Here is a 19577-nt window from a genome sequence, read left to right on the forward strand (position 1 = left end):
ATTCAATTAGACATAGGCCTAATGTGCTACTGTAGGCTACAAGTAAATAATAATTCAGCAAGTTAAAAACTTAACTACTGTCCCCATATCTGGATAAAGAAAAAAGCACTTGAGTGGTGTAAAAACCTATCAATCCATAATAACGAATGTCCAATGAAACGTCATGAAAAAATATATAGATATATTTGTTCAACCTTTCAAAACCTGTTATTTGAAATGTTTTGATATATATATTTTTTCAACTTTTCAAAACCTGACATTTTCCAATCAATGTGATGGATTACTCTCCCACAGGGTTCGCAGGCACGAGCGGAAGCCCTGTTTGTTGTTCTTCCTTCAGTCTTGACTGAGCGTGGAGGACTTGGACGTCCGAGCGCGCTGCCTGCATGTCTTTCTCCATACCACCACCAACTCTACCCTGCCACCCCCCGCATGCATGTAAGGTAATTTGTTGTGCTTTGGCTACCATGACAGTTTGTTTTTGAAGGCTGTCTTCGTTTTTTTCCCGCAAGTATGCTTATACCTTACCTCTTTGCAAGGTCCGACTGCTGGCTAACTCACCCCGAGGAGGGAGAGAGCTGCAGCCGGCTGGTTAAGGACTCAAGGCCCGTGCCTTAGCTCGCGGGGATATTTGCTTTGTTAACCAACATGACAGTCTATTTATTTTAGTGATACAACTGTGAATATTATGCATTGTTAAAATTCCGTTTCAGCAAAGCATTTCTGTTGATTCATTTTGTGGTTTACCAGCTGACAAATAACTTGCCTTTAAAGGCGGCCTACAGCAGATGACAGTCACTCATTTGGCAGTGCTCATGTGTTCTGTGAACTTCAAAGTAAATCAGTTGTCATGCGTGCTAACAACTTTAAAAGGCCGCTGCAAATGACAACCATTTTTGTCGTTTTAAACTCTTAATAAAAAATAAAAAAAGTGTATGCATGTGATGAAACGTGTAACAGCAACGTTATATGAGAGGAGGGACAACGACTTACCAGAAATAAACTAGGGACTATTGACATAGCTACTTAGTTGCAGCTACCGCTACTTGTAACCTCCTTCAGTGCGCCAAGATAAACAGGTTACGTAAGTGCGCTACACATGTATTCTTCCCTCTTGCAACGTTGTAACGCTTGGAAAACGACAGTTGTTTTTTAGATGTTATATATATTTCTCTACAAAGATAAATTAGACTTCTACAGTCGTTATGAAGCTGGATCTATGATATAATGCCTCTCGTAATAACTTGTTTAAGGTACCATGAGTTGATGCAGTCAGCTCAGTGAACCAGTTTTGTTTTTCATGATTGTTATACTGGGATGAGTTTCCCTTGATGCTGTTGTGTTGTGCCGTTCTTTCCAGATTAACAGATATGCCAAAGGAAAAATATGATCCTCCAGATCCTCGACGATTATATACCATCATGTCAGCCGAGGACGCAGCCAATGGGAAGAAGTCCCACTGGGCCGAGTTGGAGATATCTGGTCAGTTACCTCACTTAACTGGTCAGGTACCTCACCTGACCAAGTGTAATTGACTTTGGTGCTTTAATAATGCCAGTAGTGATCCTACTTGTTTATAACTGTGTCTCCATGGTGCACCTGTTTACCTGTTTACTGGAGCAGGGCGGGTTAGGATCCTGAGCAGCTCTCTGTGGACGCTCACTCACCTGACAGCACTGCACATCAACGACAACAACCTCAGTCGTATTCCAGCAGACATCGCCAAGCTTCCCCGCCTGCTCTACCTGAACCTGTCCTCCAACAAGCTCCGCAGCCTGCCCGCCGAGCTGGGCAACATGACGTCTCTCAGGTAGACCACCTGCATTGCACAACAATGTGGATGTTACAGGCACATATTGGGTAGTTCTACTACCAGTCAAGTGGTGTCACCCAACAATTCTGAACTACAATTGTAAACACTCTGCTTTGTAAGCTGGCATTATTTGTATTTCCTGAATCCGTTTTTGCAGTTGAAATGTTGGGATGTTTCTTTAGATTCTTAAATGGGTTGAGTTGAAAACGGGGCTTAAATGTAATCCTTCTTGGACAGGGCTCTCATGCTTCCCTTCACATCTTTCCAGGGAATTGCTTTTGAACAACAATCTTTTAAGAGTTCTGCCTTACGAACTTGGGCGGCTGTTCCAGTTACAAACCTTGGGTCTGAAAGGTATGTGTTTTGTTATGTGGCTTTACCGTGTGAGCTGGACCTGCATGGATGTACCCTCTTGAACTGTTGATTTATTCTCTGTGTGGTTGGCCTCACCTGACTGGTGCTGTCCCAGGTAACCCTTTGTCCCAAGACATCCTCAACCTCTACCAGGAAGCAGATGGAACCAGAAAGCTTTTGAACTACATGCTTGACAATCTAGCAGGTAACGGATGCTGCCAGATCTACCAGAGAACTATGGCCACGTCTCGGACACATTCAACCAACCGTTTAGTGTCAACCAGAGCAGCTCAGATGAACTGTCTTGTTGGGTTTTGTGTCCTGTTCTGTGCAGTGCACCCAGAGCAGCTTCCCCAAAGACCGTGGATCACCTTGAAGGAGCGAGACCAAATGATCCCCTCAGGTACTTCTCTAAATAGTATCTATTCAATATCAAAGCTATTACTATTGTCAGTCAAATCTATTATTATTATTATTATTACGTCCCAGCAGTTTTCTTGTATTTGTCCAATTGAAGGAGATTCAAACGTCACACTTGTAGCATTTGGAAGACTCACAGCAGTAGGATGATACTGTGTTTAGGTCGAATGTTGTTCCATTGCTCATCATAACTGACACTTGACTTTAAGTATGTCAGCTTCCTAGCCCTGTCCTCTCCTCTCTTTCTCCCCTCTCTCTCCCAGCTGTGCTCACGGTCATGTGCTACAACGTGCTCTGCGACAAGTACGCCACGCGGCAGCTGTATGGGTACTGCCCCTCCTGGGCACTGAGTTGGGAGTACAGGAAGAAGGGCATCATGGAGGACATTAATACCTGCGACGCCGACATCATCAGCCTGCAGGTGGGGCTGTGTGCTTATGTCAGTCAGAGTCAGCAGAACTAGTTATTCATCTTCCTGATCAGGAAACAGTCTGACTCTGTTCAGGACAAACAAGCGTACAACACGCTGTGGATGTTACTGAAACAACCACTTAGGAAGGACTTCACAGGAAGGACTTCACAGGAAGGACTTCACAGGAAGGACTTCACAGGAAGGATTGCACAGGAAGCCAGTTCATGGATCATGACCCTAGCATGCTCTTGCTTATCAAGCAGCATCCAACTCAAAGCTGTGTCAGGATAGCACTACGTTATTTGTAGCATTAAAGCTGGTCAGACAGAGCTTCAATCATGAGACCGTTTCGTGTTTGTTTGGTACACAAACACATTCTCACACCTTTTACGTGTGGAATCTTTTCCTGAGCCGTGTGTGCGTGTGCGTGTGTGTGTGTTCCCCCAGGAGGTGGAGACGGAGCAGTACTACACCCTCTTCCTGGCTACGCTGAAGGAGCGTGGCTACGACGGCTACTTCTGTCCCAAGTCCCGAGCCAAGCTAGTGTCAGAGCAGGAGAGGAAGCACGTGGACGGCTGTGCCGTGTTCTTCAAGACGGAAAAGTGAGAGAACTGCTTTTCTGTATCTGTCACTTCTGTTTGCTGAAGCACGCGTGATGATGCATCCATAAGAGGGCAGAAGTTACAAATTCAAAGAAATATGAGGTCTGACATTGTCATGAGTATGACAACATTTGATGACTTGGTACTAATGCCTCATAAGTTGCATGCAGCACCACACCCTAGATCGGACCTTTCATAGAGATCCCAGACGTGGAGCTGGGAGTCATCTGTGTGTGGTTGTGTTCAGGTTCACTCTGGTGCAGAAACACACGGTAGAGTTCAACCAGGTTGCTATGGCAAACTCGGAGGGGTCGGAGGTCATGCTAAACAGGGTGATGACGAAGGACAACATAGGGGTTGCTGTCCTGCTGGAGGTCAACAAAGAAATGTTCTCTGGAGGTAAGACAAAGCTTTTGTTTTGTGGCATAGAGAGATTTAGATCGATAAACATGTCGTTGTCATTGAGGCGCAGTACCTAGATGTACCAGTAGAAGGCAGGTGCTGCTCTGCGGTGTTAACCATTGTAGGTTCTGTATCATTTTTATCCAGATAGTTCAGGGAGTGAATTACAACAACAACAATTCCATAGCATTAATTTAAATTCAGATAAGTATGTGAACTTGAGACAAGTTATTATTTGAATGGGGCGTGGTGTTGCACCTGTCCCTCCCTGAATGGGGCGTGGTGTTGCACCTGCCCCTCCCTGAATGGGGCGTGGTGTTGCACCTGCCCCTCCCTGAATGGGGCGTGGTGTTGCACCTGCCCCTCCCTGAATGGGGCGTGGTGTTGCACCTGTCCCTCCCTGCAGGCCTGAAGCCTCTGCAGGAGAAGCAGCTCGTCCTAGTGGCTAACGCCCACATGCACTGGGACCCAGAGTACTCAGACGTGAAGCTGATCCAGACCATGATGTTCCTGTCTGAGCTGAAGAGCATCGCCCAGAGGGCCTCAGGCTGCCAGGACACCCACGACTCCATCTCCATCCCCATCGTCCTGTGTGCCGACCTCAACTCTCTCCCTGACTCTGGTAAGTCAACACAGCCTCAGTGTGACTCTTGTAGGTCAGCACAGCCTCAGTGTGGCTCTGGTAGGTCAGCACAGCCTCAGTGTAACTCTGGTAGGTCAAGTTGACCGATTCATAAATAAATAAATTAAATTAAATTTACATGTAGTAATTTAGCAGACGCTCTTATCCAGAGCAACTTACAGTAAGTACAGGGACATTCCCCCCGAGGCAAGTAGGGTGAAGTGCCTTGCCCAAGGACACATCGTCATTTGGCACGGCCGGTAGTCGAACCAACCGCTCAGCCATCTGATCCCCAATAATTTACATTTTTTATTAAAATAATTTTTATAACAAAAAAAAGTATTCCTTATCTATCAGTGACGTAAACATGGTCCTGTACGTAACGTGAAGTGTTTTGTGTGAAGGTGTGGTGGAGTACCTGAGCCGGGGAGGCGTGGCTGAAAACCACAAGGACTTGAAGGACCTGCGCTACAGCCAGTGTCTCAACAACTTCAGCTGCAACGGCAGGAGCAGCTCTGACGGCAGCATCACACACAGCTTCCAGCTGAGGAGCGCCTACGAGGGCAGCCCCATGCCCTACACCAACTACACCTACGACTTCAAGGTGAGGAACACACTGTCTAACCCTACAAGGGCGGCCTTATAGTGAAGTTTTGTTACTTGGAATGGTGACTTTATTGAACATGCTCTCTCTCTTCTCTCCCCTCCTTCAGGGTGTGATCGACTACATCTTCTTCTCCAGGACACACATGAGTGTGTTGGGGCTGCTGGGGCCCCTGGAGACCCAGTGGCTGAAGGACAACCACATCACAGGCTGCCCCCACCCTCACATCCCCTCGGACCACTTCTCCCTCTTGGCTCAGCTGGAGCTGCACCCTCCCCCACCCCCCCTCAACGGGCTGCACCTGGCCGCCCACAGGTAGCGCCCCCCCTCGACTGGCCCTCCTCGCACCTCGTCCACCTGCTCCAGTGCAGCCCAGAGGAACCTGTGTAGCTTCACTACATAACTGTCAAACTCAGACTCAATCCTCTCTCTCTCTCGCCGTTTCTCTCAAAGGAGTGAAGTATTCACCTGACGATGCTCCTTTTTTAACCTTCCTGCACCTGAGTGAATGATCCCTCCAGCATCTCTGCTTCCTGCACCTGAGTGAATGATCCCTCCAGCATCTCTGCTTTTGCCACATAAAAGGCTTCATACCAAATGTGTGTGTGGGGGTTAGCTCATTCTTAGGGTTGTGGTTCTGCTGCTTTACATCAGGAAGCCCAGTGTTAGTTTTTTCCAGTGAGATCTTAGGCTCTAGATGTAGTCATGGGAGATGAGTAGGCCGGTCCTTACAGCACGCTGTAAAGGGAGGCCTTGTCTCAGCTCCTAGTCTCCTGAGAGATGAGTAGGCCGGTCCTTACAGCACGCTGTAAAGGGAGGCCTTGTCTCAGCTCCTAGTCTCCTGAGAGATGAGTAGGCCGGTCCTTACAGCACGCTGTAAAGGGAGGCCTTGTCTCAGCTCCTAGTCTCCTGAGAGATGAACTTGAAGTCAGATTGGTAGTTGCTTCATGGCAGTTCTTCCAACATGTTAGATTTATAGCACATCAAACATGACCCCCTGAATGTTGATTCTGTCTAAACATACAACACATTATATCAGGGATTGCTGCTCCTATAAGAGTCCGCTTTCGACACTACGCTTAGCAAGAGGGAAATCTAAATATGAAACGTATTGTAAAATGTTAAAGCTTTTCAGAACCTGGGATTTTCAGCAGGATCCTGGCTGCTGTATTAGAGCAGAGCGTGGTTCAGCTCCTGGCTGCTGTAGTAGGAAGTTATGACAATCATAACTACACCTGGGTCCTTTAGACTGGGTCTACAATGGTTATTTCTCCATTGGTAAAATAAGGGGGAAGACAAAAGAGAAGTCTAGCCCGGTTCTTAAACCCTGCCGGTCCTGGAGAGGGTGACTGTCATCAGAGCCCTCTGAGCTCACCTGCCCACTTTCAGACTGACAGCTGTTCTTCTTTCTATTTTTCACCCCTAAATTCCCCAAACACACCAAATTGCCTAAAGCGTCTTCCAAAACTGTAACCCTTCCAAAAACGAATCGTATAAGCTTCGCCGTGTGATATAATGTGAATTTCTTAATATATGAAAATATTTTCCCATGTTGGGACAACATATACTTGTTGTTGGCCAGATCCGTATGGGTTTAAAAAACAATCATAAACGTATTTATGTGCACACTCACGTGCTGCAACGGAAGACAAAGTCAACTCATTTAAATTGTGTCAAATGCAGTTTTAGGGTTCTATGCATTCTGAATAACCTCTCAGCCCTTTTACTGACACATAATTTGGTCCTGAACAAACTAAATAGCAAGAGAAATTGTCGGTCTGAAAAAAGCTTTAGTAGTAGGAAGTAGAAGTGAGTTGTAAACATCTGGATGGACAATGTGCGTCCTTGTCTACATGACTACATGGTTGTACCCATCAGTCACAAGGTTCTGTCCATAGTTAGTGCCTGGCTGGTAAGAAGCCGCCATGATCAAACCTACTGTTTCTTTTGTCAAGTATTAAAAAAAAGCCATATATTTTGGGGTTCATATGCATAAATGTTAATTATTTTAACACTATGTCCAGTTTGAAGCTGCTGTTGACATAACTTGCCTTGGCATTGGAAAGGCTTGGCTTTCTTTTGCGTTATGTGATGCTAACCAACATGTGTACGAACGTGCTTCTGACCAGCTGTGAGCATTTCAGGGCCCATACTTCATTCTGTAGGCTGTTCTGTCTGTGGTGTTTGCACCCTTCTGCCTAGTGCACCACTGTTGTTTGTGAAAGCCCGCCCCCGTTTGTGAAAGCCCGCCCCCGTTTGTGAAAGCCCACCCCTGTTTGTGAAAGCCCACCCAAATTTTACAAACGTTGAGAAAGCCGATGACTCGGGGCATTTTGGTCTAATTGAAAGGCAGTACAAAACAGTATTACCAGCTTTTGAAAATAGATAAATGTTCTAGATTTAAAAAGAAATTGTCTAGTTTTTTCTCTCAGCATTTGAAAGATTTAAGTTTTAAATATTGATTAATTCCTATTCTTAAATAATATTCTTTTTGTCCCTCTTTCCAGCTGACTTTTCTGCTTCTGAGTTCGGAATAAGGACTTCACCCTCTTACCTGTTACCCTTCCACCTCACAAACATACTATTTTACACTTACATACCGCCAATTAAAAACTACAAACAGTTCATGAAACTCAACACTAATTTATGATACAAATTGATCACATTGTTTATATAGAGCACACCTCACATTTTTAGGACGTGCCTAGTTTGTACTCTCTCAAACAGCAGCACTGCCGACAAGTCAAAGAAGTTCAAAAGAATACATCCATCATGCCATCCATCCTTCTTTTTTACAAAGAGAACAGCAGGAACAGAGTGGTGTTGAGAGGGCGGCTCTGTGGAATCACCTAACTGTGGGTCCTGTTCTGTCCACACAGACAGTCTCTGTCTGCCTGTCAAAGGCTCATCTATTACTGGCTGTGACGACAGGTTTGTGCTGTCTAAGGTGTGCAGCTGCACTGAAGGATATTCAGCAGGTGGTTAGCTGCCATGTAAGAGTTTTTGTAGCTCTACAGATGTAACAGGCCTGAAATTGTTACTCAAAAACATGACTTTGCGTGTGATTTGCGTAATTATGTATGTTGGAGTGATCATGAGTGATGGACATTTGTGCAGTCGCAACCACCAGCACAACCCCCCACCCCAACCCCCCACCCGAACCCCCCACCCGAACCCCCCACCCGAACCCCCCACCCGAACCCCCCACCCAGGTAGTGACTTACTGAGGTGAAATGTGGGTTGTGAGGTTAGACCAGTTGATAAACAGGTCTAACCTCACAGGTTTATTGTGCTGAAAAAACATGTGACACATCGTACTTATCGTAGTTATGTAATGGGGGTTAGAAATGACCAGCACAGCAACCAGCATTCTAAAAGTGCAATTTCAATAAAAGGATTTCTGAAAGATTTCTATCGTACCTTTTGGCAGTCTGATGACACAAGGGGTGCTGAGTGAGCTGAAGGGAGGTGCCTCTGAAGGGGTTAGGGAGCGATCGGGTGTTCGCAGCACAACACCTAACACTGCTGGCTGACTTGTTTCGCTCTGAAAAAACAAATGTTTGTTTCAGGCTTTCAGTTACTGTATGTTTACTTCAGTTGAAACCGTAGACTCTTTACTGGCACTATCATTCACTTCCCCCTCCATCTCACTTGGGCAATAAAGAGTCATTTTAAATCATGTTTTATGTTGTCTTTATTCATTTTCATGTGTTGAATACCAACATTTGTCTTTATTTCATGCTATCGTGTAACAATGAAATACAGGATTATTGTCTGGCCAGATCAAGCATCATGTGTTAGTTAGTAGATCAAGCAGTTGTACATGTGTTAGTTAGTAGATCAAGCAGTTGTACATGTGTTAGTTAGTAGATAAAGCAGTTGTACATGTGTTAGTTAGTGAGGGGAGAGGGGCCGGGCTTCTGCTGATCTCTTCTGCTTCTTCAGTCTGTGGACAGAAGACCAGCGTGAGGCATCATACATCTGGATTACAGGCCAAATTATGAGCACAGACTTGTGCATGTTTATGAGAGAGAGGGAGGTAGAAAGAGGCTGAAGGAGTGAAAGATGGATTTGTATTCACCTTTGCAGTTTGCTAATGACCTTATGAATCCACTTCTCGTCTGGATTGAAACAGACAGTGGAGTTGTCTTTCTTGGTGATTCTGATGGAGACAGGATTGTTTGTGGTTCATTATAATTAAGGACTGATATACGAAATCTTTCATCCCAAATTTCTCCTGGAGAGTAACTCCAATCAAGCAGAAGCAGTCCAACACAGAATTGTTAACAATCTTTTTAGTAAGTAGCGTTTTAGTGTGTTGAGCCTCACATGATCTCAGTTTGGCGACAGCTGGCCCCTGGGGTCTGGATCTTGATGGTCCTGATGAGGCGAGGGGCCACAGGGACGGAGCTGGTGCGGATACACTGGCACTTCAGTGTGGGGCCAAAGCCCTCAGGGAAGGCTGCAGGGGCACAGGTGGAGGTTAGCACAGGTGGAGGTTAGCACAGGTGGAGGTTAGCAAAGGTGGAGCAGGTGAGAAGAGGAATTCTTTATGTATGTGTATGAAAACTGACAAGCATGCTGATAATACAGAAGATGCATAGTATTTTCACATCCATTATTGTAATATACACATATTGTTTCTACAGTTGGATACATGACATTGATGGACTCACCATGAACAGATATGTTGCAGCAAAAAGCCAGGATGCTGAGCAGCAGCAGCTGGGTGACAAACATGCTAAGGTCTGGGCTGGCAGGCTGGCTGTGGAGGTGGAGAGAGGGGCGAGAGACTCAGAGGCTGTCAGCGTGGAGGTGGAGAGAGGGGCGAGAGACTCAGAGGCTGTCAGCGTGGAGGTGGAGAGAGGGATGAGATGCTCTGGGTTTATATAGCCCAAAACAGGGAAGTGGGGGCTGTGAAACTGTCCCTACCCTGAGGGTTTTACCACATTTCCTATGTTTGTGGATGTGAGTGGGCAAATTGTGATATTAACGACTTTTCCCCTAATTAGGGGATTGTTCATGATACATTTAGTTTAGGATCCTTTTTGACCCAAACAAAAAGATTTCAGACTTTTTTTGTAAAAATATTTAGTAAACCTTTGAAACTTTTTTTCCACACACACAACACGTTTCTCTTTTAAAAAACTTTTTTTTTCAACCTTTTTTTTCACAACTATTTTTTCACACACAGTGAAAGGAGAGGTGAGGAGAGGAGAGAGATCATGCCAGCAAATACAAATGAAAACAAAAGTAATAAGCCTGGCTTGAAAATGTAAGAAGTCGAAAGTACAGATATTTGTGTAAACATTTTAAGAAGTGAAAGTTAAAAGTTTATTGTGAAATCTACTAAAGTATAGTAATGAAGTATTTGTACTTTCTTTCTTCCCATCTCTGCTGGGCTTATGGTGGTATTTTTAAACCCCAGAGTCACAACTCAGGGACACAGTTTTGATTTACTTGAAGCAGATTAATTAAGCAATAAGCCCAAAGAGGAACTCCCCTTACCTGTTCTTTAATCAGCGTAAACCACGGCCTCTTGGGGCTTATTGCTTTTCTAAAACTGTAACTACAAATATTTGAAATGGTTTCATCAATAAAAACTATTAGAAACAAAATAGTTTAATAATAAACCGTCATTCTTCCGCTACTACAAAGTATAGTTCCTACATAAATCGTTGCCACGCAACAGCCAGATGGACATCTTTGCTGTCTTTTTCAATTTGAAATATTCGATGCGCAGTAATATGGAATGTTAAAGAATGTTATGAGGACAACCTGTGAGGTTATGCTGGATTTTACAACGGCATGGAATGCGATATAGCCAATCACAATCAAGGATGGGAACAACCAGTTTAAAAAAAGAAAACGAATAAAAAGGAACAGAAAATGCCAACTTTGATGTAAAAGTCAAACCAGCAAAGTGGAAGGGCGAGACAGAGCCCATGCTGCCGTTATTAAGAACCACAAAACCACATCCTGTTTGTGGATTTATGGGGAGGACATCTCTGGTCCCAAATTTGAATATTTTCTACATACACAAATTCCCGTTCATCCTAATATAACTTAATAACTTAGATCAAACTGTAAATTTATAGTTTCATCAAACCTATGGCTCAAGTCTGGAGTTTTCTTGCAAGCAAAATAGCTTAATTGAAGAAAAATTCTGATCATTTTTACTTGGCCAAGCCGAATCACCCGATCTGAATTCAATCAAGCTTGTATTTGATTTTTATTTCATACGCTTCAAAAGAAACAGCAGACAGAAAGCCCCTAACATCCCACCTGGATCTTCCAAACACTTAAACACCAAGCAGCACCTGGCAAAGGACCGTTCAGCACCTACTAGGGGAGGCTAACATGGGCGACTCCTGGCCAGGTGTCAGTGTCCCTGAGCGAGGAACTGAACCCTGAGTTGGTCCGGACGGGCAGGCCAGTGCCTTGCATGGAACCTCCACCTCCATCAGTGTGTGAGTGTGTGAATGGGTGAGTGTGTGAATGAGAGGCATTAATATGTAGAGGGCTTTGAGTACTGTTAAGGTAGAAAAAGCACTGTATGAATGCACTTCATTTACCGTTTCAGTTGGAGTTACATGGAAGAACACTCAGAGGAGCAGAGATCCACATGGAAGAACACTCAGAGGAGCAGAGATCCACATGGAAGAACCCTCAGAAGAGCAGAGATCTAGACGCACATTACAGCCAGAGACTTTTCCCAATTATAGATTTAAACACATTTCACAGATAAACAGCCAGTGAAGTCACTCACAGTTTGCATTGCAGAGCATGAAAAAGGTACTGTAGGAACGATCCAGAAGACAGTAGGGAGGAGCTGGGGATGGTGGAAGGGGATCGCTGCACATGTGGGTACGCAGCAACACCTGGGCATGTGGGTCTGGGTCATCAGGTCCCCTCAGGGGCAGCAACACCTGGGCATGTGGGTCTGGGTCATCAGGTCCCCTCAGGGGCAGCAACACCTGGGCATGTGGGTCTGGGTCATCAGGTCCCCTCAGGGGCAGCAACACCTGGGCATGTGGGTCTGGGTCATCAGGTCCCCTCAGGGGCAGCAACACCTGGGCATGTGGGTCTGGGTCATCAGGTCCCCTCAGGGGCAGCAACACCTGGGCATGTGGGTCTGGGTCATCAGGTCCCCTCAGGGGCAGCAACACCTGGGCATGTGGGTCTGGGTCATCAGGTCCCCTCAGGGGCAGCAACACCTGGGCATGTGGGTTAGGGTCATCAGGTCCCCTCAGGGGCAGCAACACCTGGGCATGTGGGTCTGGGTCATCAGGGGCAGCAACACCTGGGCATGTGGGTCTGGGTCATCAGGTCCCCTCAGGGGGATCCTGACCAGTGTGAAGTGGAGGAAGAATGGGAGAATCTGTGCAACTTGATGTGTGGAAAGATGATGGTATACGCTAGCTGTTCAGTGTTCATTTGCTACAATTTACATTTACATTTAGTCATTTAGCAGACGCTCTTATCCAGAGCGACTTACAGTAAGTACAGGGACATTCCCCCCGAGGCAAGTAAGGTGAAGTGCCTTGCCCAAGGACACAACGTCATTTGGCAAAAACCACTGTGTATGGCAAAAACCACTGGCGCATGCAGTGGTTTCAGTTGGAACCCAGACATACGTCTCATGAGCAGTGGAGTTCTGCAACACTTTCACACATTTGATACCAACCCGAGAAACAGCAGGTGACAGACGCTCAAAGCAAATGGCAAAATGTGAGCTTTAGTTTCGAAGACAAACTGGCATGAATGCACTTGTGTTGATGCAGGATATTTGCATCACTGTGTTTTCACTGTACTTATGACTGATACAGGGGCCAGGATGGACAGTGATGGAGCCCCTGTAGCTCACCCGGTACCTGGGTTCAAATCCGGCCTGGACCCTTTGCTACACGTCTTCCTCTCTTCCTGCCTTTCCCATCACACTTCAATTAAAACTGTTCAATAAAGCATAAAAAATGCTACAAAAAATATCTTTAAAGAACTGACAGTTATCAGTGTGCTTGCCAGACAAGCTATTCCGCTGATTTATCAAACAGACCAAAACACCAAGACAGGAAAACACTTCAGAGTTCACTTTCTCCACCACCAGAATTAGAACAGAAAGCATGTTCCTAGAACTGAAGTGCACTTCCCCATGAGGGGAACTTGACAGTTTCATACTGGCACAGGCCACTCCTGAACACAGGCCACTCCTGAACACAGCCAACACAGGCTCTCCTGCAGCCCGAAGAAGAGCTCTGGAAAACACAACCTGAACGAAGTCAGTTGTTCAACTCATAATCCACCTGACAACTGAAAGGCTAATGTAAATCACATAAATATGTCATCACTGTATTCGTTCCCCCTCAAACTCCCTCAAATAAAACACCGCAACCACCCTCCCCTCTCTCGCAGACACCAGTTTGAACAAGCATGTGTCAGAGGTCACCAGAAGGAGTTTCCCAACCTGGTATGCCATTCTGGTCTGTGCATGCGTGTGTTCGCAACAGTTTCCTCCTCCCCTGTCCCCCTCCTCTGAGGCAGGAAACATTCACCACACAAGAAGCCACGCGGGGCCTGGGTCCTGAACTGGAAACTATTAGACATGTTATTCTGACTCTCACAGGCAGCCAGTGGTTTCCAGTGTATCAAAGACAACTGAAATGTATCAACTCCATAACTTCACCCAGAACACGGCCACCCACCTGGAGAACAGCCCCCACCAGCCCCCAATCCTGAGGTGACGAGCCAGGCCCCAGCACAGGGTCCTGAGGTGACGAGCCAGACCCCAGCACAGGGTCCTGAGGTGACAAGCCAGACCCCAGCACAGGGTCCTGAGGTGACGAGCCAGACCCCAGCACAGGGTCCTGAGGTGACAAGCCAGGCCCCAGCACAGGGTCCTGAGGTGACAAGCCAGGCCCCAGCACAGGGTCCTGAGGTGACGAGCCAGACCCCAGCACAGGGTCCTGAGGTGACAAGCCAGACCCCAGCACACAGCCCTGAGGTGACAAGCCAGACCCCAGCACAGGGTCCTGAGGTGACAAGCCAGACCCCAGCACAGGGTCCTGAGGTGACAAGCCAGACCCCAGCACAGGGTCCTGAGGTGACAAGCCAGACCCCAGCACAGGGTCCTGAGGTGACAAGCCAGACCCCAGCACAGGGTCCTGAGGTGACGAGCCAGACCCCAGCACACAGCCCTGAGGTGACAAGCCAGACCCCAGCACAGGGTCCTGAGGTGACAAGCCAGACCCCAGCACAGGGTCCTGAGGTGACAAGCCAGACCCCAGCACACAGCCCTGAGGTGACAAGCCAGACCCCAGCACAGGGTCCTGAGGTGACAAGCCAGGCCCCAGCACAGGGTCCTGAGGTGACAAGCCAGGCCCCAGCACAGGGTCCTGAGGTGACAAGCCAGACCCCAGCACAGGGTCCTGAGGTGACGAGCCAGACCCCAGCACAGGGTCCTGAGGTGACGAGCCAGACCCCAGCACAGGGTCCTGAGGTGACAAGTCAGGCCCCAGCACAGGGTCCTGACGATGGGGAAACTCAGATGTCGTCAGACGGGGCTTTCACACTCCTGCAGATTTAAATAGGCTGCATATGAGAAGTCTCTAAATACTCTGCAGTGGGGAATGCTAGGATGTGTTCATCGCAAAATATCATTTTTCAGAACGATACCCTACTGCAAGGCAATAGAATACACGAATGATCAGTAAGCACCTGATAATAGACTTGGTTGTTTACAATGCGTTAAAGTCTCAAAATAAGTATTCTAACTTTATTTCAATATTTTTCTAATATGTTTATATTTGATTAAAGAATTCTGAACTGGACTGTCCTTGTACAGGATATTTCAAAGGGACAAATGGTTTGCTGTGGTTTGCTGTGGTTTGCTGTCTCCACCAGATCAGACTGCTGCTGGCTTCTACCAAAGGGTCCGTAACACCTGACAGGTGCTGAACACATGCTCTACATTACACTCTCTGGGATATTTACATTTATGCATTTAGCAGACGCTTTTATCCAAAGCCACTTCCAAGAGAGAGCTTTACAAAAGAGCATAGGTCACTGATCATAACAACGAGGTAGTCCCAAACATTGCAAGCAGCCAAAACATGAAGCATACATTGTGAAAAAACTAAACAAGTGCCAAAAGGGAAGACCCATAAGAGCATGCAGTTATACAAGTTAGAAACTAAAACAACATGAACCACAAAAAGTGAACCACAAAAAGTGCAGGACTGTACCTGTAGAAGAACAATCAACAGTAAAATATTTCACAGTGTAGCAGAGAGTCAAAAGACAAAGCTTGGTACCATCCACACCTTTCTCCTACCCCCGAAAAGGGGGAAGGGTCCTTCCCCTTTGTCCTTATCTCCCAAAAGTAGATGCTTCAAAGCCCTGACCCAGCATGGGGTCAGGAACAGAGACCACATGGTCACACAGTATCAGACAATGGAGTATAAGGTAGAACTTTCTTTCGTGGATTTACAAACATATTTCTCAAGGACTACATGGCTCATGGACACTTATTCAATGACAGTAGTCGATGTGTTATAATGTGTGTTTTCTCATTTACCTAGAACGTGTTTAATTGATGTTTGATTATAACTCCCCTTCAGATATAGTTAAATCAGTCAATCTTGATATCAAAATAATTGTATCATACTAACAAAACCAGTTATGAACGTTGTATTGCTCTATTCTGAAGTTTAAGCATTTCATGGACATTTGAGATAATGGAATTTAAACTATCAGCCACTTCACACCTCTGGGCAGATCTCAAGACGACGCCCAGGAGGAAGTAACTGACCAATGAGAGAGGTCACCTTCACACGGATGACCCCCTGTTCTTTGGAGTATAAAACACCCAAACGTACAATCACCCCTGCTTGTTCGTAGGATTAACTTGGGGTGAACGCGTCACTCTCTAACCTTTACCTCATAACCTGCATATTTACTTTGCGCCCGGAACTTTGACGAGAGATTCCGTTTCCTATTCGTTGGATATAACGAACCATTGACTCCGTTCTTCAAACCGACAAAAGTAACTGCGATTTGCAATATTTCTTACTTGTGACATATTGGCATGTTGTGATTGAATTGTCGATGTTTGATTGTATTTTACAAATGATTTAACTTGACCATTGTTAGGTCAGTTGCTATTGATCGTCCATTGTTACTATAGAAGCCTCTTCCTCTGTACCTCTTCCTCACTCTCTCTCTCCCCTTCCTCTCCACACGCGCTCTACGCAGCCATTGTGTAGTGCTTTCATTAGAATTTAGGCCTACTGTACTGTTGTAGCCCAACTAACCCATAACTTGTCTGGTATGTGTTCACTATAATTACATTCTCTTAAATAAATCATCGTGTATAATACTCGCTTATCTCTCACGTTATATGATCTGCTCTACTTTTATAGAATTCCCTACTTAAGATTAGACTGATTATTACGAGTGCTATTATTATTGAATATTATTAAAGAAGGTTTCCTCTGTCCCTTTCACAAATCAGAGGTGGTGTCCCCAAGAACTACTATACTTTATTATAAACTAAGTATTGCTAATCTTAACCGTGCAAATCACGCTACAACAGCGAGTACAAGACTTAACTTCTTTATAACTAACCTACAAGAGCAACAAGTCACTCAATAAGAGTCATTGTGATCCTGGAGGAAACTAACATCAGGTCCAGCCAAGCATTCCTAAGTGCCGTTGTACTCCCGGAACAAGTGTGTCTTGAGGCTTTTCTTGAAGGTGGGGAGACAGTCAGTGTCCCTGATGGAGGTGGGGAGTTGATTCCACCACTGGGGGGCCAGGCAGGAGAAGAGCTTGTGTTGGGACAGGGCGGTCTTGAGAGGTGGGACCACCAGGCGATTGTCAGAAGAAGACCGTAGGTTGCAGGTGGGGGTGTAAGGCTGGAAGAGAGACTTGATGTAGTCGGGTGCAGTCCCGTTCACCACTTGGAAGGTCAGTACCAGGGTCTTGAATCTGATATGGGCCGTGATGGGTAGCCAGTGAAAGGAGATGAGGAGCGGGGATATGGGTTTCAAAATACCTGATCAAATCTATTCAGGTGAACCATCCCCTTCAGGAGTGTGTTGTTGTGGTGTTTGAGATTGTTTAACAGAGTTGTCAGTAGAGTCTCAGAAACATGCAAAGCAGAGGGGGTTTCCTTGCTATGTGAAGTGACTAAAATCAGGACTTTATCTTTCAGCTTCTGACACTTGCAAGTAGCCCCCTCTAGTGTTCACTATGAGTATGACAATGCATAAGGAGCTCTCAAGGGATTAATGTCAGTTAAACAATGCCTGGGTTGTCCCGGATACATCTGTTATGACATTGTCACCTATGACGCAATCGGAATGCTGTCCAAACTTTATGACTTTTATCTATGACCTTGTTTTCAATAATTCCCTTTGTTATATTTGTTGCTTGATCTTTACAATAACAATAACTTACTTTTTTTTTTACTTTTTCAAATCTTTTTTACCCTCTTGGTACATGTTTTTTAAACACAATTTCACCATGTCTCATTTGGCTATGATAAAACCGGTCAACTCAATCTATACAAAGTTAATGACAAACCAAGTTTGTGTAAATCCAAGTTTGTATGCGTAAGAGAATGTTTTCACAGGGGCATACCATATGTGTTGAAGCATTTTGGGGGAACTCCCTTAAAAAAATGAAAGAAAGTACCTTTAAATTTGTAAATCTTGTGTTGCAACAGGTCCTTTAAGTGTGTCACTCACCAGAACATTCTCTTAGCCTTAAAATAAGGAAATCTCTGAGTTTATAACCCTGGCTAAAGACAGGCAGAGAGACGACACAGGCAGAGACACGACACAGGCAGAGAGACGACACAGGAAGGGAGACGACACAGGCAGGGAGACGACACAGGCAGGGAGACGACACAGGCAGGGAGACGACACAGGCAGGGAGACGACACAGGCAGAGAGACGACACGGGACAGTAACATTACATTTTATTCATTTGGCATATGCTTTCACCAACAATAACATACAAAAAATCCATACTGCAGAAGATGAACAGACGGAAGTGTTCTAACAGTATTTAGGTGGTCAGAGTCAAGGAATGGTCTGTATTTACCAAGCACAGTACAGAGTAACCACATCTCAGCTACCAGGCACAGTGAACAATGTTGCAACAATAACATCTCAACTACAACATTACATCGCAGCAAAAACCAAACCATCCTGGCTTCAAACAACCACTCATTCATATAACCACTAAAGCCTTTATAGGAGAACTTTGTTCCTCCTCCCTTGCCTCTTCTTCACCCCTGCCTCCTGCCTCCTCCTCGCCCCTGCCTCCTGCCTACGCCTCGCCACTGCCTCCTGCCTCTTCCACACATCTTCTTAATACCATCCCACTGACCACTTCTTCAAGATGTCTTTGCCCTGGTCAGAGTTCGGGTTCAGGCACACTTTGATGGATGGTTTGATCAACTGCAGTCTGTGGAAAGGATCAAATAAGACAGGTGAAGACTTCTGTCACAAATGGACTGTGTTTGAATGAAGATGAGTGACTCACACTATCTCGCTGTGGTCACACCACAGGCTGGGCTGGAAGACCCTGTGGTTCAGGATGTTCCTGCTCCGCACTCGGCGGAGTGTACCAGTGCAGAGGCATCGCCCACCTCCATGGACCGGCAAGGCTGACCAACAGAAGCAATCACAGTTCATCACTTATATAATGTTATACATATGTAGATTATACATATGTATAACATACATACAGTCCCAGTCAAATGTTTGGACACATTTTCCCATTAAAACTTTGACTGGTACTGTATGTATAACTGTCTATCAGCACCCAGCAAGTTAAGACACCAGCTATGAGAAGTAATCATAATTACATGCAATATTTTTATTAAATACATTTTACGCCTACATTTTACCTTGATGTTATTCTACCTTATACTTAAGAATACTGTATGATATATTATGGCACCTTCAGATAAAGCTATTCCGTTATATTTCAGTCAATAAATGTTACTTATTGCTGTGGATAATTTCTTATAATTGAGCAATATAAATCAATCTTCCTCACATTACTTGCACATCAAATATATCTTACCTTGTATTGAGATCATCAATGTGGCCAACAGCAGGACAACAACAAGAGCTCTCATAGTGGAAGGTTCTCACTTCTCAGAAGATCAAGTGGAACTGAAGTGTAGCAGAGCGGCTGTCCTCCTCTACTACAGGAGCGGGGGAGGAGCGGGGGGGGGGGGGGGGGGGCGGGGCCTTCCTGACTCAGGGAAAGTCCAGGCGTGTGAGGGAGATTTCGGTCACATGGAGGAAGTCACTGACACGGTAGTGATGAAGTCA

At 45.6% G+C, this 19577-nt stretch overlaps 3 protein-coding genes across 4 annotated transcripts; 1 reads left to right on the forward strand and 2 right to left on the reverse strand.

Moving 5' to 3' along the window:
* Window positions 1–325: 325 nt before the first annotated feature.
* cnot6l (CCR4-NOT transcription complex, subunit 6-like) lies at window positions 326–8388 on the forward strand. 2 transcript variants are annotated; one of them, XM_047016783.1, is made up of 13 exons: window positions 326–443; window positions 1361–1482; window positions 1624–1810; window positions 2082–2167; window positions 2283–2372; window positions 2502–2570; window positions 2851–3008; window positions 3447–3601; window positions 3849–4000; window positions 4410–4625; window positions 5030–5229; window positions 5339–5544; window positions 7737–8388. In XM_047016783.1, exons 1-13 carry the CDS (start codon window positions 433–435, stop codon window positions 7738–7740), a joined length of 1656 nt encoding a protein of 551 aa, XP_046872739.1. In that variant the 5' UTR covers window positions 326–432; the 3' UTR covers window positions 7741–8388. The 2 variants fall into 2 exon arrangements, with proteins under 2 accessions (XP_046872739.1, XP_046872741.1); XM_047016785.1 differs by having other exon boundaries at window positions 326–438; window positions 5339–8388.
* A 517-nt stretch (window positions 8389–8905) lies between these two features.
* On the reverse strand, window positions 8906–10090 carry LOC124464883 (interleukin-8). Its single transcript, XM_047016786.1, has 5 exons — window positions 9906–10090; window positions 9559–9691; window positions 9311–9391; window positions 9117–9175; window positions 8906–9085 (listed from the first exon to the last, which is right to left on the reverse strand). The coding sequence occupies exons 1-4, from the start codon at window positions 9967–9969 to the stop codon at window positions 9124–9126; spliced, it is 330 nt and encodes a 109-aa protein (XP_046872742.1). The 5' UTR covers window positions 9970–10090; the 3' UTR covers window positions 8906–9085; window positions 9117–9123.
* Window positions 10091–18191: 8101 nt separating this feature from the next.
* LOC124464886 (C-X-C motif chemokine 11) lies at window positions 18192–19416 on the reverse strand. Its single transcript, XM_047016790.1, has 3 exons — window positions 19324–19416; window positions 18778–18901; window positions 18192–18699 (listed from the first exon to the last, which is right to left on the reverse strand). The coding sequence occupies exons 1-3, from the start codon at window positions 19376–19378 to the stop codon at window positions 18603–18605; spliced, it is 276 nt and encodes a 91-aa protein (XP_046872746.1). The 5' UTR covers window positions 19379–19416; the 3' UTR covers window positions 18192–18602.
* Window positions 19417–19577: the final 161 nt, after the last annotated feature.

This window comes from Hypomesus transpacificus, unplaced genomic scaffold, assembly GCF_021917145.1.
Source record: "Hypomesus transpacificus isolate Combined female unplaced genomic scaffold, fHypTra1 scaffold_42, whole genome shotgun sequence".
NCBI classification, from domain to species: domain Eukaryota; kingdom Metazoa; phylum Chordata; class Actinopteri; order Osmeriformes; family Osmeridae; genus Hypomesus; species Hypomesus transpacificus.

What these genes read in the sequence shown, in the direction of transcription:
- cnot6l (XM_047016783.1), top strand. An exon ending in ACAAACCTTGGGTCTGAAAG is followed by an intron (nt 2,168 to 2,282) that starts GTATGTGTTTTG and finishes GTGCTGTCCCAG; the next exon opens with GTAACCCTTTGTCCCAAGAC. An exon ending in ACTACACCTACGACTTCAAG is followed by an intron (nt 5,230 to 5,338) that starts GTGAGGAACACA and finishes CCCCTCCTTCAG; the next exon opens with GGTGTGATCGACTACATCTT.
- LOC124464883 (XM_047016786.1), bottom strand. Translation starts at nt 9,969, where the DNA reads ATGTTTGTCACCCAGCTGCTGCTGCTCAGCATCCTGGCTTTTTGCTGC. An exon ending in TGTCGCCAAACTGAGATCAT is followed by an intron (nt 9,392 to 9,558) that starts GTGAGGCTCAAC and finishes TGTCTCCATCAG; the next exon opens with AATCACCAAGAAAGACAACT. An exon ending in GTCATTAGCAAACTGCAAAG is followed by an intron (nt 9,176 to 9,310) that starts GTGAATACAAAT and finishes TTCTGTCCACAG; the next exon opens with ACTGAAGAAGCAGAAGAGAT.
- LOC124464886 (XM_047016790.1), bottom strand. Translation starts at nt 19,378, where the DNA reads ATGAGAGCTCTTGTTGTTGTCCTGCTGTTGGCCACATTGATGATCTCA. An exon ending in ATTGATGATCTCAATACAAG is followed by an intron (nt 18,902 to 19,323) that starts GTAAGATATATT and finishes TCTGTTGGTCAG; the next exon opens with CCTTGCCGGTCCATGGAGGT. An exon ending in TGTGACCACAGCGAGATAGT is followed by an intron (nt 18,700 to 18,777) that starts GTGAGTCACTCA and finishes TCCTTTCCACAG; the next exon opens with ACTGCAGTTGATCAAACCAT.